Genomic DNA, 17,466 nt, shown 5'->3' with positions numbered 1-17,466 from the left:
TAATTTAATTAGGTGTTACCAACTGAAGTGATTCAATTAAGTTGGATCAACCTTTTTCTTTTTAGAGTGAGCAACAATATTAATTTAAAGTTGGGTCCAACTGTAGTATTTAAATGGAATCAACTTAAATTTATTAGTTTGAAGCTAAATACGTTAAGTTGACCCAACATAGATACATTAAGTAGGACCAATATGATTCATTTTTGTTCAAGTAAAGCTATCTAATCAGGTGGAAATCCTTTCCATAATTTTTTTATGTTCATTCAATGTGAACGTTTTTTGAGTGAGGATCTGATGGTCTTTTTATTCAGACAATCTTACCTTTATACCCAGAAAATCCAATCTGAATATATTAAAATCTAAAGTGTAGCTACCCAGTGGAATTTAGTTTTAAGCTTCCTTTTTAAGGTTTATTGTTTCACTTTAAGGATGTTTTAAAAGCCTTGCTGGCACATCTCGATGACTTCTTTAGCTATAACTCCTTCATGGAAACCTTGTGAAAGTCTAAACTAAGCAGAAGGTATCAAAATTGTACGTTTCATCAATGAATTTGTCTGCAAGTGGATGCATCTGAATAGAGCGGAGCAGGGAGCTTGTGGCCCGCTGATTGTAGTAACTTCGTCACTGCTACAAGCTTTTTCCATCTGCATTTTTTAGTCTGCTCCTGATTCAAAGTGATTAAAATAAAGAGATACTCAGAAATGCTATTTTAAGCTTAATTTTCTTTTTAATATAACCTCCTTCACGAGAAAGAGAACATGTTAACAACACCAAAAACACACTTGTCATTGAAGTAAGTGTTTAACACTTTTTTAATTTCGCAAAAATACAATGGAAATGAAAAAGGTGAAAGATGGCATAGTTTTAGTGGTTTGGTGTCTGGTGTTTCTTTTAGCCCTTTTTGAATTAAAATTCCCAGTCTAAAGATACTTTTAAACATTTCTTATTTAAGAAAGTACGTGACTTTTATGTTTCGTTTTGTTGTTCAGCTTTTTAGCGGTTTTAAAATATTAAAAGAAAAACAATTTTGACGATTACAGCATCATTTGAAAGGAGCCTCTAGCTTGACCAATCAGCGACTTTGTTAGATATGAAACGGCCCTTGTGATTGGCTAACAGTCATTCCTCTTAAATGTACACTGGGCTCGCGCGCAGGCAGTCTGGGTCAGGCCAGACCCGGTTCTGGATTACTTCTGTGTAAGAGGGGAGACATAAAAAAGTGTCGTTCGTTAAGTATGATTGTGTTGGTTATATATATATATTTTTTTTTTTGACTAAAGCAAGATAATTGGAACCCCTTTAGGCGTTTCAAAGATACACATTATTTATCTATTTATTTATTTGTTTATTTGTGAGCAGCTTGACTTGCAGACTAAACCCACTTTGTCAAGATTTTGGTACAAAAACAGAAATTTGGACACACCGGGCGGTCTGCGGTCCCACCGGCATCACGCAGGAGAATGTGGCGCCTGCTGCTGCTTTGTTGCTGCGCTCGCGCGCTCACTGCTCTGGCGGCGGATGGAAGTCAGGACTCGTCCCCCCCGGTAAAAATGACCGAGAATGGGGGCGAGATGCAGCCCACCGCCGAGCCCCTGGAGGAAGAACTGGACAACCAGGAGAACATTATAAGCCAGGTAAGTCATCTTTTTTCCAGCCTGCTTCCCTCTCATCAATAACGCACAGTAAGGACACAGAGAAAACTTTATTGATCCCACTTGAAGGAACATTCCTTTTTAAGCATCTAAAAAAATGTTCTTCAGCTGAATCGTTGTGGAAAAACATGTTTACAATTTTGTTTTAGCAAACACAAATCCAAAGTCACCTCACAATTAAAGATAATTTAGGCTCAAGTGTCCCAGGGCTGTCACTCTGGGATTTGAACCCCCAAGAATTTCTAAAAGCTGCACAACTTACTTTTATAACCCCCTCCTTAAGAAATCATTACTAATACACAACTTCTAGATACATATTTATGTAATTGTGAACAGCATTGGGAATGCCTGCTCCTCTGCATTGGGGGTGGAGGAGCTCCACAGAGGCTCTGCAGTCGGATTCAGCCACCTTTAACCTGCTTCCCTCCTCCTCCTCAGAGAAGTCCAGGACTCATCTAGCTCTCAATACGTTCTTTTGGTCTTTTCCTGTTCCAGTCTGGGCAGAAAATATGGCAGAGCGGAGGAAGCAATGGAGCTCTAGAAGGCATCAGCCTGCACACTCCAAAAGATCTTCATCTCTTCAGTAGATTGAAGAGGTGTGGCCTTTCTTCTACAGCAGGGGTCTGCAACCTGAGGCTCCAAAGCTGCATGTGGCTCTTTTACTCCTCCACTGTAGCCAGGCCCATTAGTAAGCCCCTTATGGCGCACAGGTGGAATAGTAGGAATGGGCTTGTCTGGGTGGGCTGGGAGTTTAAGGTTTCAAACCCCTCCAAGCCCCTAAAATGATTAGAAAACCAGGCTACCATCATGTCAGTTCATCTATCCATGTCTTCTCCTTTGAACTATTTGATGTGTCTTATAAGTTTTATAATGAATGCTCTTCCTGACATTACCCTGTGCATTTACTTGGGATAGGCACAAGCAGGACACAGGGTTGTGCCCTGTTGAGGCTGCATTTATTGATGTTTTTTTTCCTTTTTATTTGTCTCTAATTGTTTGCTGCCTTTCAGTTCACCCTTAAGGTATACTTGCATTTTATTATTTTTTAATTTTTTTGAGTTTGTTTTGTTTTCAGTTTTTGTGTGCATTTTTAAATGCATTTGTGTGTGTGTGGGGGGGGGGGGGGGGGATGTCACAGCATCTTGGGGGGCCATCCCCCTCCCTTGCCCATGCCTATACTCACCTTGATTGTGGCTCTCTGGTTAAAGGAAAATAAAAGGGTTTTAATCATAAAAATGAACTGCATTGTGAGCAAGTAGTAAAGTAAAAACAGTAACTTAATTTAAGTCTTTCACAGTTTGTGTTACTCTGCCAGGCGTCTGACTGAGGTCACTGCGATGCTTCAACAATCCATCAAGCTGTGCCACTTTGGAGTCTAACAAAGTCGAACATTTTGACAGATTTTTGAGCGTTGTTTACAACAGAAAATCAATTGGAGGTCAGTAAACAGAACCAGAATTCATACTTAAGGCTCACCTGGTTATAAAGCAGATATTGTTTGCCTTATGGTTTCAAAAAATATAGGACAGGTCACTTAATTAGCTTCAATTTAATCTTGGTTAGTTAAATTGACAAATTTCTGTCTTAGATGCACCATAAATGGTAAAATATATTTTTTTTAAATCACTGCTGACATTGCACCACCTACTAGCACATCTGCTCCAGTGAGATGATCCTATGTTGAAAGGAAGTCGTGTGAACCTCTGTCAAGTCTTAAACTATCTTAGCATAAGAAATAAGGCTATTTTCCTTATGCTTATGTTTTATTTATGCCAAAAACAACAACAGCTCATTTATATTTATTATAATAGTGAAAAAAAATAATAAAAAATTAGTCTTATCTTTCTAAAAACTTGGTGGTTCCTTCTGGGTTTTGGTCAGTGAGAAATCAACCCAAATGGCTCTTTAACAGTTAAGATTGCAGACTCATGTTCTACAGTATTGGAAGAAAAAGGTCCAGTCAAGTTTATGGATGTGCACGACTGTGTGTCAGTCATCGTCCTTTTAGTGTTACAGTCTGAAACAAACATGTTCTGACACAAAGGCTTTGTCTCTTCTCTGCCATGGCTGCCACGTGAAACAGATCTAAAATCGATTGAGGCTTTCAACAGCTAGATTTGAACAAATTGCACGTTTAACTTTCCGTTGTTTTTCCAGGAGGCCTCGCTCCGTCCCCATGTGTCAACAGTTCTGCCTCCAAACAATGTGTCAGTGGTTACTCTATATCTCCTCTGTAAATCTTTCCAACCACAGCAGAGCACAAAGAGCTCGAGCATGTTCCTGCAGGACATGTTGATTTGGAACTGTAAACCTAAAACGTATCATTTCCCGTGAAAAAAAAAAAAGGATTTGAGGATTTCTGTATTCACACCACTTCTCCCTTGAAAAATGGGTCACTACTTAAGTTTTCCTTTGAACTCCGTCCAATCCCCATAGACTGCCAGTTTAGCCAAAATTATGGGAAGCATCAGACACAGACCTTTGCTTCTCCCACGCTATGGTAATAATTTGCATCCCTCTGGCAGATGGTTATATAATATTATTCAGATCTCCAAACCAAGAAAAGAGCCTGTTTGTAAATGCCTGTAGTTTTCACATCTGCTGCCACTCAGACAAAAAAAAAAGTTTGAATATTTGAAGCTTTCTCTTATCTGGTGGATAAAGCTGTTTTTAACAGAGGACACCTGCTTCTTCTCTTTCAGCTGCTGAATGATTACGACAAAGTAAAAACAGTGTCGTCAGGGTCGGACTGCGTGTGTCGCTGTGTCGTTCGACCAATCAAACGCTCGGAATGCAGTCGTATTGGAGAGCGCGACTCACCGTCGCTGTCCCAGGATTTCTACTCTGTGGAGACAATCACCAAGGGGACGGACTGCAAGAAGTGTGAGTGCATGGCTCCACCTTCAGCCGTAAACCCCTGCGAGGGGGAATACAGGTTCAAAAAACTACAGGAAGCAAGCAAAGATGACATTAAGGTAGAAACAGTTGTTGATCTTTTCTGTTAGAAAGGGATTTTTGTATAGTTGTTTTTTTTTGTTTTCATGATTTTTGGTGCCCCGCTAGCTGGCTACCATCATTGACCTGCTGGAAGGCTCTCTTTATGGGATTGACCTGCTGAAGCTCAACTCTGTCACCACCAAACTGCTGACTCGAGTGGACAACTTGGAGAAGGTAAGTTCCAGAAGTGGTGCTGCTGCTTTTTAAAAGTAAAAATGTTCGCCAGTCTGGGCCAGCGTGGCTCTATGTGGTAGAAAAAGGATACCCGTCCAGTTATCTTATAATAAAAAAGAAAAATATAAAGACAAAATTAGCTTAAGATAATCTGCTTGAAATGCAGTGTTTTATAAAATCATCTAATAAATCCCAAAGGTTTTATTTCTTCTCAAATTATTCTCTGTAGAAAAAAACGGTTGATGATGGTAAATTTTCTTTACATTAATTAACTAATTCAAGCCTTTTTTTGTCATTTTTACACCTTGGGTCGTTACAGTGTGCCTTATGTCGTGTTTAAACACATAAAATTACATTAAATATTAAATGTAAATTGAGGAAATGTAATAAAAATGTCTACAATGTCTACATTTTTTAAATAAGGCACTACGTCTTTGAATTGCTAAAGGCACAGAATCAACCCAGCTTGTATGGGATTGCACAATGAGGCACAGCTCGGTGCTGTTTAACCTCACAGCATGCGCTGTAATTGAACAGAAAATACACAAAACATAAGGATTTCGACCATAAAAATAATTACAATCATAAATCTAAATTGTATTTATGCAGACATTATTGGACGCATATTTATTTTATTATTAGTATAGATTTTATGATGGCAGGTGAGGCCTCACCTGACTGCACATCCCAGGTAGCTATTGACCAACTTTTGGTACCATTGGCTGTGTTGGCAGCTGCAAAGTATTTCTGGAAAATGATGTCATGAAATGAAATCTAAACTTTATAAGAAGTTCATAAAATTGAAAAAAATCTGCATGTACGTAATGTAATAACTTCTATTTCCCTGCTACAATCTAATTGAAATAAGAGTCAATATAACTTAAATTATTCCACAAATTACCTTCGTTTACATAGGAGACAAACATGTAACATAAAAGAGCTCCAAATAAATAGATAAAAGCGTTCCATTCGATTTGTCAACGACGAGAAGGCGTCCATCAGATTGGTCAAATGCATAAATGAAGATATTTGAGGCATTAAATACCTCAAGCTGCCATAAGATTGTTTTAGCACTTTTAAGGTAACCATTTATTGCAATTTTTGCCAACTTTTGCGATATGCATATTGCACAGCTTGATATTGCGATAATAACTTTGCGATTTATTTTGCAGGCCTAACGTAATGTAATGAGCAGTTTTAACAAGTTTAAAATGCAGCAAAAATGGCTTTAAGGAACGGAAAAACAGATTTGTGCACAAAAAGTCATTTTTTGTGCATGACTTCCCAGAAATAAATGTACAGAATGAGGAAATTAGAAGCATCTTATAAGTGGCACAGGGTTTTTCTGATCCTTAATTAAATCATAATTGAGGACTGCACTGTTGTGTATTGAATATAACTCTCACCTCACTGCATGAAGGACCTTTTAAATCCCAACTATGTGGAGTTTTCATGTTTTCCCCATGCATGTTTTCTCTGAGCACTCCAGCTTCCTCCCACAGTCCAAAAACATGTCAGGGTGCATCCCACCTTTGCTGCTAGGTTCCAGCATCCATGTGACTCCAAACTGGAAGATTAACTAATGGAGAGATTACAAATGAGTTTTATTATAATGTTTTTCATATTACATTCTGTCACAAGAACAGGCAGACCACTGGATCCAAATGCAGCAGCTCAGTTATAAATCCACAAAGCCACATCAGGGTCAGGCAGGCAGGGGTCGATAACAGGCATGAGATCATCAGAGAAGAGACGGGGTAGTCAAGATCCAGGCGAGAGTCGGGGCAGGCAAACAGTCAGGAAACACAAGATCAGGTCCAAATATAACACTCAGTAAGGCCAGCAGAATGGTTAAAAACAATACTTCACTCTGAGCTTGACTCAGTGCAGTGCTTAAGTATGCTGTGGTTGATTAAATGAATGAGAGTCAGGTGTGCGGCATCCAGGAACTGTGTGCTGGGGGTTTCTGGGAGTTGTAGTGTGGCTTGAATTCTGGAGACGGCTCCCTCCGATGACCAAAGGAGGAGACAGAGCTCCGACTTTTGACACATTCAATGGGTCCCTGAACCTTTTTTTTTGTTTTTTTACTTTAAGTTTCCTTCCTATTTTAGAAAGGTTGTTCACAAAAGACTGCAGAATGTCAATGAAACCTCTCTTGAGATGCCGTCTGTGCGCTGCAGGTTTTCAGACCAAATGTTACTGAAAGAAGCAAAGACAAAGATCGCATGAAGGAAAGGCCCAAAGAAAAAGATAAGAAGGCCCAGCAGAAGAAAAAGAAGATGAGCGATTTGGAGCATTCTGGGCCTAAAAGTGGAACAGCTGCAAACACAGACAAGCAGGTACCAAGTCTTCAAAAAATATAAAACAAAAGCAAACCACATTGATTTATTTAGAGCGTTTCATGTTAGAAGGTAAGTGATAGCTATGAGAGATGTTGTGTTGCAGAAGAACATTGAAGGGAAGAAAAACCAACAGCTGGACGGTTTGGAGATCCAGCAGGAAATCAGGAATGAGACGAGGGTTCAAAAGCCAGTCAAAGACAAGAACACAGTTCTTGTCAAAGGTGTGACCTTTTATAAAACAGAGGATGGGATCTATAAGGAGGAAGAGGAGCGTAAGAAAGGAAAAGCAAAGAATAGTAAGTCCACTGCTTTATTTTCTACCAAAAAAATGCAAAAAAAGTAATGAAGACTTCTGCTTTTTTTTTTATATATCTAATAGCGATTTTGGCCAAAAATGCAACAGAAGACCTACTGATTTCTGAAAGGCAGCAACTTCCCAGAAGTCCAGAGCTTTCTGTCACAATTCACAAACAAACAACCCACACTCATCATGTCAAAACGCAGAGCAATTCTTCACCTAAACCTCAACCTATACCAACCACCAAACCAGCCGATGACCTCAACTCTGCAGTTCCTGAGGTGTCTAGTCCTCAAACTGCAACTACAACTATCCAGCCCTCCTTGTCTGTCTGGTTGCAGACCATTGCCTCCTCAAGCACCAATATCAGCCCACCAACTGCTGCAGCTGCTACTGCACCGCCTCAGTCAAAATCCCGGAGTCGACTCAGCTGGACAGAGAGCCCAGCGGACCAACCAAAGCCCACCAAGAAGCCTGGTATAGTCAAACTTCATCATGAGTCTCATTAATGGTTTTTCAGAGGTGGATGTACAAATTCACATTCTGTTGTTTTTCAGGAGTATGTAAGGATACTGTAGCTAGTATCTCTGAACCGGTCCAAAAACACTCGTACGGCTTAAGAGATGGCACCTGGATGAGAGATGCTCGTGGCCATGGCAACGTCATCTACCTCACTAATGGTCACTATGGCAACATTTTGCTGGAGTTTCGTGACATGGAATCTTTTAAATCAGGTATACAGTTTGGAACCATTAGTCCTTTTTTGCTTAATTGAAAACATTGTTTAATTAATAACTGTTTTTTTTTTCTAAAGGAAATCCTATTATTTCTTTTGGTATTTAAACCTCTTTTGTGCCACAAATTTAAATGAAAATACCTCGAAATGACACTTTTCCAGCAATTATTAGGTTAGATTAAAAACAGATTATTTAATAAATAATTTTTTTCTCTCTAACTTGTCCTGTCCTACAGCTGAGCAAACAGATGAGAGCTGAAAGCCTCTCGTGTTAGACATATTTCACTGTTACAGCAGGGGTTATGAATCTGACAGCACTAATTTATACATCACTTTTTATGTAACCAGGTATGAAGATATTAATAAAGATTGAATGATTGTTTTCAACATCTGTCTAAATCTCTCAACCTAAAGAAGCACTAACCGATAAAAAACATTTTTTTCTCTCTGTAATATTTTAAAAGACCCAAATGTTACAGATCTGATAGGAACTTTACAGTTTCATTAATTTAAAAAAACATATAAGAAACTGTATCTAAAGCAAAAGTGAAATTGAAGGGAACAAAAAAGAAAGAAAAAGAAAGAAAAAAACAACTGAAGCATGTTTCCTACCAAAACTTTCATCAACTACAGCAGGATCCTATTTGGTTTAATATGGTTCTAGTTTATAGTTTCACATGTATAGATGCTGCTCTGGTGATTCTTTAAAATTATTTGAATTAAAATTATTCATAAAAGAAAAGCACAAAGCCTTGCTCCAGAATGAATGGGTTTTGCTCTTCTTTCCTCTCAGGTCAGAAGAGTAATTCCTACAATCTCCCGTACAGTTTCACTGGAACGGGCCACACTGTCTTCAATGGAGCCTTTTACTACAACCGTGCTTTCAGCAGGGATGTGATTAGATACGACCTGAGACACAGACTGGTGTCTGCCTGGACAACGCTGCACGACGCCTTGCTGGAGGAGGAAGCTCATAAGACACAGACTGAGGTGAGCGCATTTCAACCAATCCCAGTCCTTCTTTGCTATCTCCCTCTGCTTTTGCCACTACTACTTGGTTGTACTTGATCCAGTTAATAGATAGGACAGAACATCTTAAAAACAAGCGGGAAACTGTCCTTTGCTGCAGAGTCTTTTAATCTCATTTAAAAGCGTTCCCAGGGTTAATAATGACTATGCTGTTTTTAGACAAAATAAAAAATTATGTGTCGTTTTAGGACACAATTTTTGCAGAACAGCAGGGATTTTGCCAATTACTGTAGTTGTGGGTGGGACAGTTGATGAAAGTAAGCCTGGCCTCACTTCCCGTCCCCCATTTGTTTACGTGCTCTCCTGCTAGCTTACAGCCTCTCACAACCACAACCTAAAATTACCAATGCAACAAAAATGGCGATGACTATCTGAGCCATCCAGCCGTATGAGCCAGATACTAGCTCGGATGATGAAAATAAAGACGTACATGGATCTATTTGTCCAAAAGTGGATGCATCAGATTGGAACAGAGCTCCACAGTCTGTCTTCACAAACCTGGGTGTGAAACTTGATGCAGCCTTGAAGCTCGACCTCCAAATAAACGCTGTGACCGGGTCCTGCTTTTCTCAGACACGACTTCTGGCTTTTATATCAAAAGCTAACCTTGAAATTGTCACCCATGCTTAGTGTTCTAAAGACTAAATTTTTGCAGCTCTTTGTTTGTATTCCCAGAACCAAACATACTTTTCGGGGGAACTGTGTGTCTGCAGTATTGGCTCCTAAATTATGGAATCAGTTGCCACCGGAAATCAGAGAAGTCATGCTCTTGGAGAGTTTCAAAAAAGAATTTATCCTTCGTTTCAGTGCTTTAGCATCTGCCCAGTCCTGTTATTAAGTTAGTTTTAATTCCTGTTTTAAATTGGTTTTGTGTTTTTTTTATTATTTTATGTTTTATCACTTTATTATGTTCTGTGTTTTTTTTCCCTGTGTACAGCGCTTTGGGCCTTTAGGTGGAAGGTGCTTTATAAATAAATAAATAAATGAATGTTAGAAACACTAAAACACCATTTTCATTGGAGTGAGTCTTTCATACTGTTTTTAAAATTAATAAAGGTAAATATAAAAAAGGAAAGTTTTTTGTTTTTCATTTGTATTAATAAAACTGTAGGTTTAACAGGATCTGATAGATTTAGATATTCGCCTCCCTGACAGATCTCTTTCCTGTTTTCCAGGTGGAGTTTGCTGTGGATGAGTTGGGTCTTTGGCTGCTCTACCCCGCTCTGGACACAGAGGGCTTCCACCAGGAAGTGATCCTTCTCATCCGCCTCCATCCCAGAGACCTCCAGCCAATTCAGACCTTTCGGACAGGTCTCCGGCGCGGTCGCTACGGAAACACCTTCCTGGTGTGCGGCGTGCTATACGCGGTGGATAGCATGGAGCGTCACTTTGCCAATGTGACATACGCTTTTGACACGCACACACTGACGCACACAGTGCCGAGCTTGGCGTTCACAAACATGCACACACACACCTCCCAGCTGGATTACTGCCCACTGGATAAGAAACTTTACGCCTGGGACAACGGACATCAGATGATGTATGATGTCATCTTTGCTTATTAACATGAATGACTTAAGGAAAAAATAATGGTTAAATTTATTTAGCAGAGGCTCAAAATAATGTCAACAGAAGAAAGATGGACAAAAATCCCAGCTGGACAAATCATTAAGACTAATTAGTACAGAGTTTGTTCTTGGAGCGATTTTCTCAAGACATTTAAGGGAATGAAATATGTAGAAAATGAAGAAGTTGAGCCACTGATGGATGAAGGAACATCTAAGTTTTTTATTCTTGCTTTTTGAACTGACGCAACTAAAAAAAAGTCCCAAAGTGGTTCTAAAAACACATAAATTGTCTTTATGTGATCGATCACCAGTTCCCGGAGATAACCTAAAAAATCTCTAAAGCGTTGACCTTTAGCCTTCTGCCAAAATTGACTCTTAACTTAACATTAAGTTTTTGTTAAAATTTTCCAAAAACAGACTCACCCGATGATCAGAAGATGATTTATCAACCCTGATCAACAGTGATTGTGCTCGTCTCCACCACTTGACTTGGGAACCGGTAATGGGGCTCCCATGTGGCTGCATGGTTGTGGAAACTCATTTTAGAGTTTCTGTGTTAAATTTAACCCTGTAGAAGTTCTCAACTCATCATCAAAGGGTTGAGTGGAGCTCTTGGCTTTTATGTTAAGAAAGACTTAGAAATATGCTTCAAGAAGACACATCTTTATTCATCTATTCATTGTTCCCTAACCCGCTTTTCCCTTTTGGGGTTGCCGGAGCCCATCCCGGCTACTGTTGGGCGAAGGCGGGGTACACCTTTAATTAGTTGGTCTAATTGTTTTCTGACACTGAGCGGACCACACTGCATGGAAATGTCATGCAGTTACAGCAGCTGCCCCTCTGGGTGCAGCATTGGCCAAAAAAAAAGCTCTGATCAGAATTATTTTACAATTCCAAAAAAAAAAATCTCGCTAGTTTGACTAGCTTTCATATTATATTTTGGGTTTTGTCTCGACATTTTCGAGGTAATAGTTTACCAAGAAAACATTTTCCAGTTATTTATATTGGGGCTTCTTTATGTCTTTCTCTTTTGTTTTCTTTTATACCACTTTTTGGTGTTATTCATGTGCATTCACACTGTAGTGAACCCCACCAAGGTTTGTTTGCAAATCGAGGAGAACCAGAGGGTGTATTGAGACTGGAGAAGTCCTTCAGTCCAGACCGTGTCCACTTATTTTGGTCCGGTTCAAGTCCTGAACCTCGCATTTGGTCTGTAATCAGACTGCCGTCAAGCTGACATTTAACCAAAACTTGTAACCCTTGTGCTATCCTAGGCACTTTAACATTGGGAGTTGGGTCATCTAGACCCATTAGACAGTGCTCTGAACCTTTTTTCTTCAATGATTTGTGATCTTCACTGGTGTCCATGGATTACATGAAATCTTTCCACCTTTATCCACCTTTGTCATGGTAGGGAGAACACGTCAATGTAAGTGTGGGGTCATCTAAGATAGCACAAGGGTTAGCATGTGACTAAAGATTTCTTCAGTCATTGGCCGGGAATAACAAGGACAGGGCAAGGACACGAGAGAAAGAATAATGGAAGTCCTACACTTTGCTATCCTGGTCGGGATAGTTCACTTGTTCAAACTTTATATTTCGCTGAAGTGTTTATCACATAGATTGTCGGCTGTGTCTTATTGTCACGGTTGCCTCCTTCCTACTCTGTTTACATCCTCGTAATGCCCGGCTATGGTGGCCATTTTGAACCAGTTGTTCTGCTTTAAGCACGAAGCATATTCCGACTAATGATACTCAGAGGCAACCAGAGCTCAGTCCAATTAGAATTGAACTGAGACCACCTCGAAAGGTGGGTCAAAGACCGGTTTCTGGTCCCGGAAATGGGTCAGCTTGGGTGTATTCAGACTGAAACTCTGTTCCGGCTTATTGGGGGAAACTACAGTAATTTAACAAAACGTGTCCTGTCTGAATACACTTTAAGTGTTCAAATAGCTTTCAAATAGCATATTCTGTCCCCCAGTAGTCAAAGTGTTCTTTAGGCCGGTCTGGAGAAAAGCTTCCTCTGAAAGCTGCATCATGTTAATAACTTTTTGTGGCGTTCAGATTTGGTACTGAATCAAAAAACTGGTCTTCATGAATAACAATTGTAAAGTGTAATCGGATCTAATACTTAGACCCACTGTCAGTGCAATGCATTTGCTTCACTTTAATGACAAGTCAGTTGTTTTATATGTTTTTATGTCGTGTTTTTGCTTATTTGGAACTATACAGTCACTGTTCTTGTTTAAATTTTAAGATGCGGCAGGTCGGTCCCTTCTCTTTTCACAGGTTTGCATGCTTTACTTTGTTCATTTTGCCTTGGAAAAATTCAAGACAAGGTCGACTTTGACTCCTAAAATACAAGATTTGCTTTTGTTAATTTATAATAAAAGGTTAAAACATCAGTTATGAATATTAAATATCTCTTTCTCCTCATCTTCTGCTGTCCAGCCCTTTGTGGACATTACTTGTGAGGTCTGATTTAGTTTTCCTGGAACGAGCAGAGAGACTGGAAGGATCCCAGAATGGAAAACACTCCAGCCAGACGAGCTGGGACTGGGAGCACACAGATCTTACAGTTAGGGAGCCCCAAGTGCTTTCAGTCCATCGCCAGTTTCTCTAACTTTATGCATACATTTCTACCAGATGGTTAGTGTGTAAATTTAAAACTTTATAAAAAAAAAAAACTTTATTATAGCACCTTAACATGGACTACTTTATTGGCTCTTTGCTTCAGTTCCCTTTTGAAAGCTAAATCTTCCATAACCTAATTTATTATTTTCACAAGCTATAAACAGAATAATGATTCTAATTCGAAAATTTAAAATGAATCCAGCTGCACATGGATTCTAGTGGTTTCTAACCCCTTTAGATGTCGGTAGATGACATCAGAGGTAACCGTTATGCTTATGTGGTAGTGTGTTTATGTATGTGTGTATGTTTATATGTGTGTGTGCGTGTGTGTCTGTGTGTTTGTAGCTGACCACTGAGCAGGATGCAGAAGAAAGACGCACATTCAAATCCATGGTATGTTGGGTAATAAAAACAGCAACTTTCAGTCATTTTCAGTTTGAAAGCTGGAGGACCACACACATGAATACACAAGCAGGCTCCCTGGATGCAACTGCAGTCTGCGTCCAGCATCCCAGAAGCGCTCTTTTGGGTTTTTCAGCAGACACAAGGTCTGGTTTAAAGATAGCAGTATCTAAACCCACATTCCTGACTCCAGCTGAGCCTGACATCTGAGAAAAGAAGGCAGAGGAAGGAAAAGTTAAAAAAGAAACATAGATCAAGATCTGCTTCACAAATTCACTAAGATGGCATTAACTGTACAAAAGAAAAGCAGCAAAGTTGGACATCCGAATGAAAAAGGAAAGGAGCGCTTAGAGAGGACGAGTATGTCCTGCAGGATGACAGAAGAGAGGAGCAAAGCAGAGGTTGGAGGTCAGAGGTCACAGGCAGTGTGGAGGATGAGCAAAAAGAACATATTATTTCTCGGATTTCAAAGGAAAAGCAAAAAAGACCGGTCAACTTCAAAACTAATTTATTTGGTGGGCCCTACATTGGGTTTCCTATGGTGCGTGGAACATTTTCCACCCTGAAAACACATGTGAGGTTCAGCACCATTAGCAAAGAAATATTTTCTCTTTTTTTGGCTTGAGAAACAATTTTCTAGTCTATAAATGACAACAACAAAAAATATTACAAGGAATCGCTGGCCATCTTTCAATAGCTTTGAGATTTGAGGAAAAGCTTGAGTCATTTCACATGAAAGGTTTAAATGCTGCAATTAACTTTTTTTATTTGAACTACATAATGTTTTTACCTCATCTGCTGCTCTCTGACACATCCACATCAACTTTTCAACAGTTTTTTGTAAGAGGAAATATTAGAAAGCATAAAAGAAAAAGAATGATCAGCAAAGAGAAAGCAGACGAAGAGGAGGATGGGGATAAAACAAATCATCAAGAGGAAATACAAGTGAATCTGAGATGAATGGGAGAGGAAGACCCGGACAGGAGCTAATGTGGAAACCAGACGCTGAACTCCAACATCTGGTTTGTTACTCCCACACAGACTGAGAAAAGAAAGCCAGAAAACAGAATAAACAGAAAGATATTTATGATTTCGGATGAACATGATAAAAAACAGTTCAACAGATCTCAGAGGAAACATAATACATTGAAATCACACACAGGGGAAAATAAGTTTGATAAAATATCTGCCAGTTGTTCGAAAAAGTGAAGGAAACCGAAAGGGCTTAAAACTAAAAAGATGAATCTGCACCTTATATTGACCCCAAAAGTGCTTACTTGAAAATCAAAATGGTTGAAAATCCCCTTTCCTGAAAGCCCAGTCAGAACAGAACAGAAAGCCCCTGAGTGCTTCTTAAGTAGAAATCCTGCCTGGTTTTCCTGTGAGACCAGACACACAGACCACAGGCTAACAAGGTCATGGATTTAAACGTGACTCACCTCCTCCATTGTGTAACTCCCTTTCCTCCATCTGTTATCCCCATAAAACGTCTAATTAGTTTAGTTACAAGCTGTAACCTGATCTCAAAGTGAAGCTCCTCCAACATCTGGATGAAGATTCTGCTTTTTGTTTCACCAACAAATGCTGTTCATGATGCATTTCAGCACACACTTGTGTGATGCATCACCTCAGCAAAATCTTCATTCTGCTGCTGTTGCCTTTCCAGTGACCATGACTATTTTGGAAGTGTGTAAATGTTTAAAATGTACTTATTTATGTTAGAAAGAATGTCTACTCACTTATTATAGGTAAATTGTTCCTCTAAATCAATGGTAATGTTTGCATAAATGTGTAATAAACATGTAAAACAAAAGTTGAAAAATTAAATGAGGAAATAGCCTACAGATTTATTAACATGAACAAAATTTGTTTACATGAAAAAGCTGAACCTTTTACAGTATTTTTACCTTTTGGTTTGTATACTTTGAAATTTAGGTCTTTTTATTGCTAAACACATTTGTATTGTATTATGAGTCAATTTAGCCTGAAAAAATGCACGTTAATCATTCACAAATAAACGTCTGCCTAAAAATGTAACGTAAAGCACAAGTAGATTGTTTCGAGAGAAATATTGCTAAAAAAAAAGAAGTTTTCAAGATCAAGTGACTCAACAAGATAATGGAGAATTATTATAAAGTCATTACATAGGGAGCCAGTTTAGCTCGTGCTGGTTTGCGGCGCCTTCCATCCGTGAAACCAGGGTTCAACTCCAGGCTGCTCCCTGTTCCCTTCTCTACCTCTGCCGGTTCCAAGCCCGGTTTGAGAAGGTTGCGTCAGGAAGGGCATCCGGCGTAAAACATTGCCAAATTTACCATGCGACTTGTTCGCTGTGGCAACCCCTGATGGGAGAAGCCGAAAGTGGAAGAAGATTATAAAGTCATTACATCTTACTGGAAAGTCTCTAGGAAGTTAGCTTTGTCTTGTATCAGATGTAATAAAGATATTTAAACGCAAAACTAGATTTAAAAAAATACTTGGTAAGATTTTATGTCTTTGCAATGTATTTTTAGTTTGTTAAAAATTGCAATCATTTCTTAACTCTGTTTTTTTAAAGCTCTGATCTGGCTCAAGGTGGGCTATAAAAGAACTCAATAAAATGCTCTTTTAATGATTGTTGATGTTCTCACAAAGTCCAGCAGAGATCTAATAACACTTTACAGTGAAAACAAAGGGATCTTGTTTTAAGAGTTCAGCTTAAGGTTTGAAATGTCTACAGAGTCAGAGAAAGTGCATCATTTTAAAAAAAGAGAAAGAGATTAAGTGCTTTAAAGTTTTTGTAAGATGGTTGCTTTATTCCACAGTCTAAGTTAAACTCAAACTAGAAAAAACGTTGATTTTCTGTTTTTTTTTTCTAGTTTCATGGTCAAAAGTAGAAGTTATTCTTTTCTTCAATAAACAAATTTCTGGAATAAGTTTGGACCTTTAGAGGACATCAGTTGTGAATTCACACTTCATTTATGAACTGAACTGAATATTATTCCTATTCATCTAGGTGTGACACACATTTCCAGATTAAGGGATCAGCTCAGGTCCAAAAACACATCAAAATACCTAAAACTGTTGACGAGGTTCACTTCTGGCTTCTCTGAGTTTAATTAGAATTAACTATCTATTTTCAAACTTCAGTCAGAACCAACTAAAAATGTCAGTGTATTTTGTTTTCAGCTTTCTTTAGAGTCCATTAATCCCTGCATAAATCCCTCCATTTGCCTTTATTCTAGCCGTTTTATTAGCCGACAAACTGGTTCGCATGTTCAGAGGATTTAACCAGAGAGCTCCAGCTGTCCTGGAACTTCACCATCATGTCCCATCTCACCAGATCTGTTACTGCAAACAGAACATGTTAGGAAAAAGCTATGAGGCGTCTTTGATAGATACAATGCATCTCTGCTGCCCTGTGTGTCATGCTGAACTCTAACAGACCAGAAAAACTCATGTGAATAAAACCAATAACCACAAAATACTAATTTTAACATTTGTTGAGGGGGAAAAAGTCATGGTAACGCTTTTGTAAATGATGTAAAATTATGGCATTCGAACACTAAACAACTCTGACATTAAACTAGGCATGTTAAATATCTGAACAAAAGATAAATCACTAAAACTACTAACCCATTATTTATTCCGTTTGTTT

General features: G+C 38.9%; 1 protein-coding gene across 2 annotated transcripts; it reads left to right on the top strand.

Annotated features, from left to right (window-relative positions):
• Positions 1–1,121: 1,121 nt before the first annotated feature.
• On the top strand, positions 1,122–13,201 carry olfml2bb (olfactomedin-like 2Bb). Of its 2 annotated transcripts, XM_078935691.1 has the most exons (10): positions 1,122–1,197; positions 1,360–1,634; positions 4,355–4,627; positions 4,716–4,823; positions 7,004–7,162; positions 7,269–7,461; positions 7,545–7,940; positions 8,021–8,197; positions 8,993–9,189; positions 10,404–13,201. In XM_078935691.1, the coding sequence occupies exons 2-10, from the start codon at positions 1,461–1,463 to the stop codon at positions 10,791–10,793; spliced, it is 2,067 nt and encodes a 688-aa protein (XP_078791817.1). In that variant the 5' UTR covers positions 1,122–1,197; positions 1,360–1,460; the 3' UTR covers positions 10,794–13,201. The 2 variants fall into 2 exon arrangements, with proteins under 2 accessions (XP_078791817.1, XP_011484941.2); XM_011486639.4 differs by having other exon boundaries at positions 1,158–1,634; positions 7,272–7,461.
• Positions 13,202–17,466: the final 4,265 nt, after the last annotated feature.

The sequence above is a fragment of the Oryzias latipes genome, chromosome 17, assembly GCF_053564925.1.
Source record: "Oryzias latipes strain Hd-rR chromosome 17, Olatipes_Hd-rR_3.1".
Lineage (NCBI taxonomy): Eukaryota > Metazoa > Chordata > Actinopteri > Beloniformes > Adrianichthyidae > Oryzias > Oryzias latipes.
The sequence above is the reverse complement of the archived record's forward strand: the minus strand, read 5'-3'. Positions and strand labels throughout refer to the sequence as shown.